We start from the raw sequence: 15,318 nt of genomic DNA on the forward strand, positions 1-15,318 counted from the left end.
GAAAGAGGGAAGGCATGATTGAATCCCGAGTTTAGCTGTTTGTGTTCTGGGTTATATGGAAATGGTGAAGTCTGATCAGAATCAGAAAATTGAGTAGAAACTTTACATAATGGGTACTAAGATTGATTAAATAATTTTAGTGTGCTTGCAGTTGCAAAGGACGTACAATATAAGGTAAAGAATTTAATAGGATATCTGGTTTCAGGGAGAACTAATGAATAACAGAATTGGTTCTTATCGGTATATTTTTCCTATTATGATGTGAAGGTATTTAAAAGCCTTATATTTAGGATATCCAACCAGCTTGTATACAACACAATAGTTGAATAAACCCCATGGTACAAAATGATGACCTACCCATGACTGTGTCACAAGTCGTCATTTATTACAGCAACGTGTTTTTACCGTTTCGTAACATCCAGTCTAAGTTAAACTAGAGTTAAGTTGGCATGGAGATGAAGTCTGCTGCTACTGCACATGCACATGGGTAGTTTACGTTACCGTCAAGAAGGCTGTCATTTTCATGTTAATTTTCAAAGCTAAATTTATTCCAGAAATTGCAAGGGGGCAGGGGGGCACAGTGCCCCCCCCCCCCACTTTTTCAGATACCCCAAAAGTGCCCCTTTTTACATAAGAAAAGTGCCCCTTTTATTTTGTAAGAAGTGCCCCTTTTAATTTGACAAGTGCCCCTATTACTTAGTAAAAATGCCCCTTCCCCCTTTTCACCTCTGACGAGTGCCTTTTTTTTATTTTTGACACGTGCCCCTTTTCCTTCGACATGTTCCCATTTACCTTTGCAATAAGTGTCCATTTTCCATTCTCATAAATCTTGAAATTATCTTGAATAAGTGCCCTTTTTAATCTCTAGTAAGTGCCTCTTTTCAGGTACGAGAAGTGCCCCTTTTCACTTTTGATAAGTGCCCCTTCACCTCTGATAATTGCCCTATTCAAAACTGAGAGGTGCTCCTTTTTCTTTGACAACTGCCCCTTTTTTCCTTTGTAAGTAGTGCCCCTTCTCCTTTTAATAACTACCCCTTTTTTAAACTCGGATGAGCACAGCTTTCATTTTAACATGTGCCCCTTTTATTTTCTAATAAATGCCCCTTTTCCTTTCGGTGCCCCCATTAAAAAGAGAGAGAGCTTCTTCCCCTTCTCATAACAACCCCTTTCCCTTTCTAATAAGTGCCCCTTTTCCTTATGATAAGTGCCCCCATTAAAAAAAAAGAGCTCCTTCCCCTTCTCATAACTGCCCCTTTTAAAAATCTGAACGGTGCCCCCTTTTCATTCAACAAATGCACATTTTCCTTTATTATAAGTGCCCCTTTTACATTTTCATAAGTGCCCCTTTTCATATCTGGTCAGTGCCCCTTTTCACCTCTGATAATTCCCCTTTTAATAATGATAAGTGCCCCTTTTCCTTTCTAATAAGGGACCTATCCGCTTTTCACCTCTTATAAATGCCCCTATCAACATCTGATGGATGCCCCTTTTCCGTCAACAAATGCCTATTTACCATTTTCGTAAACGCCTCTTTTTCATCACTGGTGAGTGCCTCTTTTCAGGTGAAAAAATGCCTCATTTTCACCTCTTATAATTATCCTTTGTACTTTGACACGTGCTCCTTTTCTTTTCTAATAAGTGTCTTATCCCTTTCGATAATTGTCCCCTTTTCATGTAATCATTAAACGTGCCCCTTATTTAAAGCGACTAAGAGCAATTTCCCCGAAAGTTCGCTCGCTGCGCTCGCTCGCATTTAAAGATGATATAATTATGTTACTTATCAAAGGTCTTTTCAGTCTTCCGTTATGAGAATGTGCTTATAACCCCATCACGATTGGCTTTTTTCCTCTTTATAAGATGTAATTTTTCGCACTGCGACCTCACAGATCTTTAAAATGTTTCTCGCTCGCTTCGCTCGCTCGTAATATTCAGACATCACACCCAACTGTAAAGTATGATGCTTAAGCGATATCTTGTATGATGTATGAAGAGAAACAAATATTGAAATCATCCCTGATAATGTAATCACAATGTAGGGGTATATACCAATGTCTAAAAAAATGGTATATTTTCGCTTTGAGATTTCCCACTGTAGGTGCACTTTTTTTCCAGAAAGTGCCCTTTTTTGTTGGTGCCCCCCCCCCTCCCCCCACTTTGGAAGTCGCTCGGCCGCCCCTGATCCCAGTACTATTCTATTCCTATTAATTTCAGGTTTTCTTCAGAGTAACTCTTTGACGAGGTTGTACCGAACCCCTGTGGATCAACATCATTGGACCACGCTAGCCCCATGCAAAAATTTGGAACTAGAAACCTGGAAAACATGCGAATAGTTTAACACTTTGGTACACTATTGAGTGAAAGATTGTCTGATTGGCTTATTTCGAATCGTCGGATCATCGCGTCCGGTCGTGTGGTCGCTTTACACGACACTTCGTGAAACTCATGTGGAGATGCACGTTAAGGAAGCGACCTTTCGTAGATTTGCTGTAAGGTTTTCACAAAGTGTCGCGAAAATTCGACCAGACCATTTGTAGATTGGAGGGGTTTATTTCACAAACATTACCCCGATATTTCTTGAATAAAGGGGCATGTTTTCACAATAGGTCGGGTAATGCGACCACCCGACCCGACGCGATGATCCGATGATTTTAAGTAACAGTCTGATTAATGCCGCACCGGTCGAATCAAAGAACCCGCATAACCAATAGACTCGTAGTTCAAAATGGCAAAAGTCTTTTCCCCGGTCACTGCGAAGACTATCTGAAAACTGTTCCTCTCCTAAACAAAAAATAAAACAAACAATGAAAAATACAGCCCCAGACCGGATTAGTCAGAATGAAAATGGTCATTTATATAGGCTTATCGCAAGAGAGGTATAGTGTTATAAGTAATATTATTGTTATCATTATTGCTGTTGTTATTATCAATGTCATTATGATAATCATCATTACTAAACTATAATTGTAACCGTAATGATTATAATAAGAACATGGAGACTGACTATCATCATCATTTTGGTTAGGGGAGGAAATAAAAACACTACTACTACTATTACTTTACTACTACTTCTGCTCGTAATATAATAATAATATTACTGTGATAATTATTAATATTATTATTATTGTTATTATCATTATTATCATTATTATTATTACTACCATCATCATCATCATCATAAGCTAAGATTGTGTAAAGGCTGATTGTACTACTAGATGTCTAACAGAAGCGACCAGAACATCACAAGATAGGAGGATCTAGCTTGAGGTCATGAAGCAGAAGCCATCACACATCTCCCATATGATGTGGAAGGCTTAGGTCAAGGTAGGTCATCATCATTATCATCATCATCTTAATCATTATTTGCATTTTTGTTTCCAAATGATATTTGTTTTACTCTGTTTACTGCACCATATTTTAACGAGGGCTTGAACTTTAGCTTGAGGAAAGCACAGCATTAAGTAAACACGCTTCTGCGTTTATATGAGGCTCATTTGCAACTTCCAAGTTCACTCCGCAAACCCGAAAGTTGTAGCGTATAGCACACAGCCCTATGAATAAATTAACGATTTCCAAAGTATTTAAAAACGTCGTGGTCAAAATGAAAAAAAGTTGCAATCAGCCGTTCGCACACACACCATTCTATGTATTTATCACATTCACTGACTTTACCACTAAAATACAAAGATCACCAATGGCCTCGAATGTAGAGGTTAAACAGTTGTTTGACAAGGAGTAGGGATTTCATTATTAGGTTAATAGTATGTGTTATAACGCGACTGCTTGTGAGCGCCGAAATAAATCTCTTAAAAAGTGTGGAAATCCAAGTTTGATTGATCATATCTCTCTTGACATTGAAATAATTATCGCTTTTGTATTACTATTAGGAAAATGGTTTGATCCTCTTTAAAATGATACCATATAAGTCATGAATTTGCACCCACGGAATGAGCTTACTATTAGTAATATTTCTGAATTTATATAGCGCTTATTACTGAATACCGTCTCTCAGCGGATTCATTCACGCAAACAGTAAAAACTATTTTCATTCCCTGGATGTATTCCTACCTTGAGGGAATATGGCAATTTCTATCACAATCCTGGGTATAGAGTGGCAAATATAGATCACCGTCTTGCCAAATGACAAAACTACCTCTGTCGATACGCTTTGACTTACCTCCTGAGACATAAATGGCGTAACGTTTCTCCACGTGACCACGAAGAACCACTCTACGAAAAGACCAGTCAGGAATTCGGCGAGGGCGGTGTCCAGGACCGAAAGTAGCTCATCAGTTTTAGTTATGGGAATCTCCAAGTACTTTACCCCGCCAACTAGATTGGCCTGCAGCAACGGAGCAGCGGCTGTAAAGATGCCTCTAAGGCTAAGCGTCCTCCCCGTTCCGAAGTATATCTGTCCTAGCGAAGAGACCTATCCAACCACAAATGATTCGAAAATAATAACTCGAGCAAATCGACCGAGCGTCGTTTTTGTTAATACTTTTTGCATTTAATATCCGTGGAAGTTCAAACTACTATTTATTTGGACTTCACTATACTATTTAGGGTTATATATTACAGGCGCGGATCCAGGGTTTCTTAGGGGGGGGGGGGCAAATTTGAAATTATGCGAGCCAAATATTGGTACGTAATGGTGACCAGCAGTGACGTAATTGGGGGGTGGAGGGTGGGTGCAGGTAGGAGCGAGTTTTTCCCCTCCCTCCTCCGCGAAGCGCGGAAGCTTGACATTTCAATAAATGATTAGAGAAAGAAGACAATTCGTTGTACCGCTCTCGAAAATAATCCTCGTCTGAATTTAGTTTCCCCCTCCCGCGCGAAGCGCGGAAGCTTTTACGTTTCATTAAATCATTAGAGAAAGAAGACGATTCGTTGTATCGTTATCGACTCTTAATCTTTGTCTAAATTCAGTTCCCCCCTCCCGAGCGAAGCGCGGAAGCTTTTACGTTTCATTAAATCATTAGAGAAAGAAGTCGATTCGTTGTACCGTTCTCGACTCTTAATCCTTGTCTAAATTCAGTTCCCCCCTCCCGCGCAAAGCGCGGAAGCTTCGACGTTTCTTTAAATTATAAGAGAAAAAAGACGATTCGTTGTACCGCTCTCGAAAATAATCCTCTTCTGAATTTAGTTTCCCCCTTCCCGCGCGAAGCGCGGAAGCTTTTACATTTCAATAAATCATTAGAGAAAGAAGACGATTCGTTGTGTCGTTATCGACTCTTAATCTTTGTCTAAATTCAGTTCCCCCTCCCGCGCAAAGCGCGGAAGCTTCGACGTTTCATTAAATTATTAGAGAAAGAAGACGATTCGTTGTACCGCTCTCGAAAATAATTCTCGTCTTAACCCTAATCCCATTGGGTTATTTTGATCACTTGAGTCCATTGGGGGGGGGGGGGCCTTTTTGCCCCCCCCCCCCCTCGGATCTCGGCAAATAATGGACCAATTGACTTGAAGATTGGCACAGTCGTAAAACAAGTTGGGTAGAATAAAAATGTTTAAATTTTTTTTTTAAATGACTTTTTTATATTTTTTTATAATTTATTCAAATTTTGAATATGCAAATTTTTGACGAACTTTGGTAAAAAATTGGGATTATCATCTGAAATCAGGAGAAATGACAGGATTTATTCAGGTTTTCTGTAAAAATACTTTCAAATGATGTAGTTCATTCATATCCATGTTTTGATAGTAATATACATGATGATAAATATGAAGTTTCGTATCATTGTGTTTTTAGAAAAGCTCGAGAATCAGGATATTTCCTTATTTCTTTTGTACTTCATTGTTTTTATTCTTATGTATTTTATTGCTTTGATTTGTTTTTGTTTTTGTTTATTTTAGAAGAATTTGTCTCTGAAGTGTTTGAAATAAACTTATAACAAAGAAATAATCAAAATTATAATTCAATGTAACAATTATAACAGATCTGGAGTTTACATGGCATTGGATGTATGAATCACATAGAAACGTGTACAAAATCTGCAGGTTTTTGTGACGGTCAAGCGATTATCGACCTCTAAAATCAGTTCTACATGTCCGACCGGGGTGAATTTTATATCAAAATATGTGGGAAACTTGAGAGAAAAAAGTCATAAAGTTTCAACGTGAAATTTTAATCGGTCTAGATGCACGGCAAAAACAATGGGATTAGGGTTAATTTAGTTTCCCCCCTTCCGTTTCATTAATTCATTAGAGAAAGAAGACGATTCTTATTACAATTCTCGACTCTTAATCCTGGTCTGAATTCAGTGCCGACCCTCCTGCGCGAAGCGCGGAAGCTTTGACGTTTCATTACATTGTTAGAGAAAGTAGATGATTCGTTGTACCGCTCACGAAAATAATCATCGTCTTAATTTAGTTTCCCCCCTTCGCGCGAAGCGCGGAAGCTTTTACGTTTCATTAATTCATTAGAGAAAGAAGACTATTCTTATTACCATTCTCGACTCTTAATCCTGGTCTGAATTCAGTGCCACTCCCTCCTGCGCGAAGCGCGGAAGCTTTGACGTTTTATTAAATTATTAGAGAAAGAAGACGATTCGTTGTACCGTTCTCGACTCTTAATCCTTGTCTGAATTTCAAAAATGTTCTTTGTCTACTCCCTTTTCTTCCTACGTCCTCTTCCTTTTCACTTTCACCCCACCACCCCCCTGGCTACGCGCCTGCGGTCAGATGAACATTATGTTCATACGTTGTCCGCCCCCGGAAGCTCAGGGTTTTAGGCACTCAATTACGGTCAGATGAGTATCAAGGGGCCCGCCTTAGGGCTCTTGGTTGGGTCCAGGGGGCAGAGCCCTGGAAGCTCAGGGGTTTTAGGCGTTTAATTACGGTCAGATGAGCATTTTTTGATACCTTATTATTTTGTGACACTGGCAGGACACTATTTGGCGTGGGGTCCAGGGGGCAGAGCCCCAGAAATCAGGGGTTTTAGGCATTAAATTACCGTCAGATGAGCATCTAAGGGCCCGCCTTAGGGCCCTAGGTGGAATCCAGGTGGCAGAGCCGTCGGGGTTTTAGGCATTTAATCATGGTCAGATGAGCATATGTAGATACCTCATTATAATGTGACACTGGCAGTTAACTATTTTTTAATTCTTACTCTCTTTCTTTCTATTTCTCTTTAATATACTTTTTTAAAAAAAGTGGGGGGGGGGGGGGGCTCGAGGATCCCGATCCCCGCCGTTCCGCGGGCCCTGACATGTAGGCATGTCAAGAAGCATTTTCTTGCCTGGCTGTAAATTTAGGAATTTGTCATTTTCCAACAAACGCATAAAAAAGTTTAATTTACTGAAAAGTGAGGAAAAATCTCGGAAAATTATGTCATTTCAGCATTATTTGTAAACTACCGTTATGGAATTAAAAATAAACCACGTTCGGTTTTTGTTTCCCCTAAGCCCCCCCCCCCCCTCCCCTATCAGTACGCCAGTGCCCCCCCCCCCCCCCGATCTACACCTTGTTGGCGGGAAAATTGCAACTGATATCCCTTACCTTTCTTCATTCTTTTTTTTCTTTCCCTTTCTCTCCTCTTTCCCTTTCCCTTCCCTTCCTTCTCTCTCGTTTAGGTTTGCTGGGGGGGGGGGGGCAAGGTCATTTTGCCCCCCCCCCCCCGCTCCACATGTTGTTGGCAGGATTAACCGCAACTGATCTCCCCTTCTTTTCTCCCTTTTCTTTTCTTCTTCCTCTTTTTTGTTCCCTTTTAGCTCTCCCTTTTTTCCTTTTCCTTCCTTCTCTCTTTTTTTAGCGGGGACGGGAGGGGGGGGGGGAGAGGCAAGGGCCTTTTGCCACCCCCCCCCCGATCCACAAGTTGTTAGCGGGAAAATTGCAACTGATATCCCCCTTCTTTTCTTTTCTTCTTCCTCTTTTTTCCTTCCCTTTATCTCCTCTTTTCCTTTTTTCTTTCCCTTTCCTTCCTTCTCTTTTAGTTTTTTTGATTGGGGGGGGGGGAGGCAAGTCCTTTTGACCCCGCCCCCGATCTCCTTCTTCCCTCTTTTCTTTTCTTTTCTTCTTCCTCTCCTTTTTCCCCTTTCTCTCCTCTTTCCCTTTCTCTTCTTTTCCTTCTCTCTCTCGCCTTTTTTTTCGGGGGCGGGGGGGGGGGGGGCAAGGCCCGCTCGGCCCCCCTGGATCCGCGCCTGGTATATTATCATCTTTATAGACCATGGTTTTCTCTTCCTGTTATCCCTTTTTCATTTCTTTTCAGAAAACAACCCACCTTTGTGCTATCCAGTCTAATGATTATTAATGATTGCGTAACCAGAGGTGTTCTATAAATGAGTTCACTCTGATATTAGTGTTTGGTTTTCATAGAAGCAGGACAAGATCAGTGAAAGTTTGAGCAGAATCCTATTCAGAATAAACAAGATTTGATTTTTTGATTAAAGGTTGTAATGTATCAAACACAAATTGGCAACAATGTGACCTACCGTGCGAGGTCCCTATTATCTATACCAATTTTTTTAAATAATTTTCGACATTAATTTGTATAAAGACAATTTTCAGTCATACATTTCCCTATTTATGATCATTGTCAATTCGTTTTACACAACCCTTGAATGAAACCAATATTTATTCGATCCTCAAAAACTATGAATGGAAATCTATGGAATTTTCAATTAAGAGCCGAAGGGATGGGTTTTCGAAGGATACGACACAGAGTTGCCAATTTTGTTTCATTGTTTACAGCTTCAAAAATCAATAACACTATTATTTAGATACAATTTTGCTCCAATCTTTACCCATCTCGGCGTTATCGTGAAACAGAAAACCAACATCATTCAGATACAACTTCGAAAAACCGAGAACGGAAAAAATTCTTCGAAAAAAACCTCAATTAGCTACAAAAATCAGTGATGCTTAGTGTTATAAAGTACCTTTTAAATGACAAGCATTTGGGGGAAAAAGAATGGTATATCCATAGCACTATTTTCAAACAGTATATATCAACAGCACGTTGATTTTCCCTTGCCTTTAGTATAATACTGCCTTGCATTGAACGATGAGGGCTCTATATTCACTGTGCGTTATTCCCCGTTTTCGAAGAAATGTTCCTGTTCTCGATTTTCCGAAGTTTCGAACCGCTCTAGTCCCCCCCCCCCCCCCCCCCCCCCCCCCCCCCCCCCCCCCCGTAGACTCTTATCACAAGCCCGAGCGTGCGGACGATCGAGTGGTTTCCCAAACACGATAAAGCCCGGTCTAATTTGTCATTTTTTCCGCATTTATTAAACCCAACTAAATGAGAGGGTGGACTTTTCCTTTAAACTTACACCAACGGCGTTGTACTCTTTGCCAACATATTGGAAAGAGCTGTTAGTTACAAAGTAGCCAGACCATGGTCCGTTGGGGTTGGAAACATCATCAAGGGATATTCCTCGATTTCCAGTGTCGAAAAGAACTGAAAAGAAAAAGATATCTATACATAACAATGATCGCTTATGATAAATTTCTGGGTTTATAAAGCGCTTATTACATCGACAATGTTTTATTGGGCTATACAGACTATTACCCTGGTTATTACATCGACGATATCTCAAAGCGCTTTACAGGCTATTACCCCGGCCATCAGATTCAAGCTTGCCCGCACATAATGCATGCACATTTCCCATTCCATGGGTGATGGGCATTCCATCCAGGAGCCATTTTACAGACGCTCTCAATGCTGAACAAACTGCATGTCATATAACATACATATTGCTCCGTTTAGTCTCATTTCACAACGCCCCCTATCGTCAGAGCATGGTCAGAGTCAGCAGCCTAACATGTTAGCCTATGGACGTTTTTTTTTTTAATCGTTAAAAATTCATTTTTTGTTTAAACGAATAGCAAATCCACCCCGACGTACGTTATTACTAGCTCTTTCATTGGAGCCCTCATGTCTCATTGACTTTTGAAAGTTCACCCACCGTAATTTTTCAAAATAGGTTGCAAGCTCGTCATTGCCTATAATACACATGTGAAACAAGTCTAACTTTGGACTCAGTTTGCCAAGCGATTTGAAGATTATAGGTCGAGCACACGAAACATAAAAAGCATGAATTATCATAGATCACTTCTGCCTATTTCATTATGTCCATTTCATCCAACCCCCCACCGTAATTTTTCAATTTAGTAAAAGCAAACATTTAGCCGAGGTAAGCAAAAACATGAATATTCATGAATGGTCAGACAATACAGCCTTTTAGTACGTAACGTATAATGAATGGGAATGGGCGATGATCCGTACAGGAGGTAGAGGTCAGTGGTTTGTGCTGGCAATGTTCACGCGACAATCGGAGCAATATGTTAAAGGGATAGTTGAGTTCTGTTGCAGAGGGCGCTACACAAAATATTTTTTTGTGAGATAATGGAACATTGATTTGAAAGAACATACAAGTTATGACCAATTCATCTTTGTTTGATCAAAATCGGTTCAGAGACGGCCGAAATATCCATAAATATTAACCATTTATAATATTTGTGTACCACAACAAATATATAGATCATTTGAACCAGCAGTTGAAAAAACAAAAAAGCCTAATACGTTTTATTCTAGCCAATGCCGATGTTGGCTTTTTGTTGGCTTGTTCGTGTTGGTTATAATACGCAAAACCAGCCAGCCCATGTATTTTTATTATTAATTAATTAGTTATTAACGATCACCGTATTTTTGGGAAAGTAGAGCTGAATTGGTATGATCGTATTGGCTAAATTTCACACATTTTGGAGTCTAAAATTACCTTCATAGCAGTTTTAGGTCCTTAAAGGGCACTAGAAATGTCATGAATAAGAATAAAAGCAATAACCATGCACTTTGAAGGCAATTGCGTTCTGAAACAAGGGCTTTTCCTTTAATATTAACATTAAGACAATTAGAAATCGTAGTTTCAATGGTCCAGCCACAGACCCCTGATTATACCGATATTTTCTTCAGCTTAGGGTGGCTACAGTCAACGAGGCTGAAGAACTACAACAACCGACATCCCACGATACCGACAGCTCATTAAAGACCTACAATTCTCGCTACTGCAACTATGGTACTTGGCCATATAGGGCAGCACCAGTCGTGAGTATATTTAGTAAAGGCACTTCCGGTTCCGATACAAATACAATGGGTCGAAAACTGGAAAGAAGTTGTCGTCTTTCCCAGTATCGTATCTGGGCTCGTATGTGCTGACCTGCGCAGTGTGGGATGAAGGTAGTTATCTTCTTTCGAACATCGTATTCGCGCAGTACACACTTAGAAAATAAGGTACCAATTTGCACCCTTAGGGGGTGCACACCTCTGCTACAAAACAGCACCCTAGAGGGAACATACGTGTACCCTAAGTGGTGCAAATATTTGCCATAAAAGGATTCTGGACATCTCGGAATTCCGGGACATCCCAGAAGCCTGACGCCCCCCAAAGGCTGGAAACCAAAATATCGGTCCGTTGAAATGTTGAAGGTTGTCAGAAGTCCCAATAAACTGGACCAACTAACAACGTGTCAGAAGGTTCACTATATTGTTGGTCTCGTGTGTTGAAAATAATAATGATAATCCTAGTGGGTTATTTTTAGTAGAACATGCATTTCATGTTTTATTGATCCTATTCATTTCAAATTAAGAATCACGTAGTATCAACATGAATTATAGTGGATCATCATATGGTTTTAAAAAATAATGTGAAATGTACACTTGTCTTACAAACGTTAAAACACAATCAAGCGATGAGATGTCGAGTGCTGGTATAACAAAATTACAAAGGGACAAGAGACACCCTGAAATAATCAAATTTGTTTGAAAATCAAATATCACTTTGGTTCTGTTATAAATATCAGGGAAACTTACTTGTTTGGTTGAGCTAGATCTAGTACAACAAACTGAAAGTTGAAACACACCAAATAATCAATAATCTAGACAATGCAACAATAGAGCAGATGCCAGTTTCACCGCATAATGACATTGAACTTGTTTGTCTATCATGACACAACGGTTAAAGATATTCAAGCTTGGGTATATAGAGGGCAGCACACGGATGTGCGATACCTATGCAGAAGGTTTGCGGATGCGCCATGTGAGAGCGAGGGAGAATTGAGTGTTTTTCTGTTTATCCCTTGAAACACACCCAAATAATCTATAATCTAGACAATGCAACAATAGAGCAGATGTTATTTTTTGCCGCATAATGAAATTGAACTTGTTTGTCTTTCATAACACCACGGTTAAAGATGTTCAAGCTTGGGTATATAGAGGGCAGCACACGGATGTGCGATACATATGCAGAAGGTTTGCGGATGCGCCATGTGAGAGCGAGGGAGGATTGAGTATTTTTCTGTTTATCCCTTAAACACACCCAAATAATCTATAATCTAGACAATGCAACAATAGAGCAGATGTTATTTTTTTGCCGCATAATGACATTGAACTTGTTTGTCTTTCATGACACCACGGTTAAAGATGTTCAAGCTTGGGTATATAGAGGGCAGCATACGGAAGTGCGATACCTATACTCCTCAATCCTCCCTCTCTCTCTCTCTCTCTCTCTCACACACAGGGTGCATCCGCAAGCATACTGTATATCTACATCACCGGGCAAGCCGATACTTACAAGCAGCATCTATACCGTCTTGCGAGCTTTTTTTACGTACGGGAGCGTATTACCGGTTGGATCAGTGTCATGTAGTGATCGCCAAATAGCCTACTTCACGAACGACCGAGTCTAGTCTCGCGCGCCCCATTTATCCGGAGTTTCGATTGACTGTTTGAAATTTAGTTTTAAAATATCAAATTTATTGATATGTGATTAATTGAATACGTATAAAAATGCACATGGTTATAGTTCTTTAAAATATATTTATTTACAATTTAGTCTTGCAAGTTGTATTTGATATTTGATGGGAATTCGAGGATTATGCTATGTCTTATGGTCAATGTCCGGGCGTTGTTAATTAGATCACGTTTAGCGAGCACGCAACGTACGCGTCTCCGAGATTTCCCTAGATGTGTGCACTATACGTACACTGCAAATGTTTATGAAGACCAGGGAGTTGATAGAGAAGGAGTTGAATCAAGCCGCTCTCATTTGACCCCATGCTCCAAGCCGCCGCAGGTGAAATATAATTCAGATGGTTAAAAGGATAAGTAGAATAGAAGATTAAAGATTAATACCAAGTTGCAATATTGGTTAAACAAGGTGATGTTCCCGAACTCAATAAATGACATGAAATGTAAACCTGTCTAACAAACACAAAAACAACAACAATCAAACAACTAGTTGTCGATTGCTGTTATTACGAGATTTACAATAGAGTACAAGAGACAACGAGAGATAAACAATGTTCATCAGAAAGAAAGGTAATATAAAGAGCAGGCATCTGGCCAAATGAAAGAACAATATAAAACACAACCTTTCATTCCTAATACCCTTTATGATATTCAAAACGCTTGCCCACTTCGCAGAATAGATGACTAGTTTGTGTTTTCGTTTTGCAACGTAATGTTCAACAGATTCAAACTACAAAATAAAATTAATTCATCAATGTTGCGAACGTATCCGTTTCAGGGGATGCTCAAGGCGCCTACCAAGTACTATCATTGCACTGACTTTAGCCCAGCTACCCGAAACCGGGTAAAGCATTCAAGTAATACATTTCTATCAGGTACCCATTTAATGCGCCTTGGTGGAGAGTGGCAAATGTAAATTAATGTCTGGCTAAAGGACATTAGGGCCGCGGCGGGACTCGAATCGCGAACCATGCCATTAACAGTCCGGTAACATATTCACTAGACGACGACACCCGCATAGGATGTTGGAGCCTTTTTGTCTTGTGGTTCCCTCAACTTAGGACGACTTTAGCCTAATCACTATTTAATGACGACACTTTGGGAGTGCTGTAATACATTGATGAAGGCTCTTGACTATCATACAACTGGGTTCTGGGTTCAATACTCGAGTCGGTGTTTCCATCCCGGAACAAGGTGTTTTGCCCACCGTATTATGTCCCCCTCCACAAGATTTAATTAGTTACATGGTTATATTGGTGTCATGATATTTGCAGGGCCCACAGGAAGAGTGGTATTAAATCTGACAGTGGCTACCCTAGGTAAATACAACCAGAATATTATTTAAAGTCATAATTGTAACAACACTTTGAAAGATTGAATAAAAGTCACATTACCCAAATCCTGAAGTGTTCCAGAGACCCAGAGGACCAGGAGAAGGAACTTTACCGCCCCGAGACGGCGGGGCATACACCAGAGAAACCCTGGCGAAGACATCCTGATTATAATCGGTGTTCGATCGTGCAATTGTATGTCTGAAACCGCCTGTATACAGAACAATTATCTACTGAATAAATACTATACTCAACCAAAAAGTTATGTTACCCGGGCGACTTTCAATTTACCACGAAGAATATCGGATGCAACTCGTTCTATAAACAAAAGTATGCAGTTTTTTGTTTTCACTTTCACTGCCTATTTGTGATGAAATTCATATTGAAATCATAATTTTCATTGCAGAGAATTTGTTTTGATTACATTCTATAACGAAATGCATGGTTTATATGCAGTTTTAAGAATTTGAATTAAAGTTAAACACCTGTACTTGAACTAAAAAAACGAAGTGTATGTACACATGCACCGTAAATTCTATTACTAAACATTGAATGCAATTAGTACCGACTGCAGTTTAAAAAAACATAATCCTCGACATAAACAACTGTTTACAAATCACAAATCAAAATATTGTTACGAAACTCCTGCACACTTTGGTGTTCAAATAAACAACTTAGATTAAACAAGGAAATATTAGGCAAGTTCTGTAATAATTATCAGGAGAACTTACTTATTTGGTTGAGCTAGGTCTAGTGCAACATGCCGACTTCACTTAGTCGCCACCTTGTTCAATATGACAGCACACCGTTGGAACTCGTGATACGTGGACTGAAAATTGAATATTGCTGTGCTTTTCTGTTTACCCCTTGAAACGCATCTTAATAATCAATAATCTAGACAATGCAACAATAGAGCAGATGCTAGTTTTTGACGCATTATGACGTTGTACATCTTTTTGTCTGTCATAACACATCGCTTAAAGGGACAGTTTCTGTTGCAGAGGGCGCTACACAAAATAATTTTTTGTGAGATAATGAAAAACTGAGTGTCAAATTTGAAAGAACAATATATTTAAATAACAAAATCATCTTTGTTTGATCAAAATCGGTTCAGAAACGGCTGAAATATAACGATTTCTAATACTTTTGTACCACCACAAATATTAGATATTTTGGAAAATTTGAAAAAACCGTTGAAAAAAAACGAAATAACGCCTTTTACGTCGTATTTTAGCCAATGCCAAT

At 39.5% G+C, this 15,318-nt stretch overlaps 1 protein-coding gene across 1 annotated transcript in view; it reads right to left on the reverse strand.

Annotated features, from left to right (window-relative positions):
- LOC593588 overlaps positions 1-14,920 on the reverse strand; it is a 31,670-nt gene extending 16,750 nt beyond the window's left edge. The window contains exons 1-5 of the mRNA XM_030989228.1: positions 14,805-14,920; positions 14,137-14,284; positions 9,267-9,394; positions 4,175-4,426; positions 2,677-2,778 (exon numbers count right to left, since the gene is read on the reverse strand). Coding sequence (XP_030845088.1) covers positions 2,677-2,778; positions 4,175-4,426; positions 9,267-9,394; positions 14,137-14,236 — 582 coding nt within the window. The 5' untranslated portion in view covers positions 14,237-14,284; positions 14,805-14,920. The remainder of the gene's footprint in view (positions 1-2,676; positions 2,779-4,174; positions 4,427-9,266; positions 9,395-14,136; positions 14,285-14,804) is intronic.
- Between the last annotated feature and the right edge of the window lie 398 nt (positions 14,921-15,318).

Source organism: Strongylocentrotus purpuratus, unplaced genomic scaffold, assembly GCF_000002235.5.
Source record: "Strongylocentrotus purpuratus isolate Spur 01 unplaced genomic scaffold, Spur_5.0 spur5_scaffold_18, whole genome shotgun sequence".
NCBI lineage: Eukaryota > Metazoa > Echinodermata > Echinoidea > Camarodonta > Strongylocentrotidae > Strongylocentrotus > Strongylocentrotus purpuratus.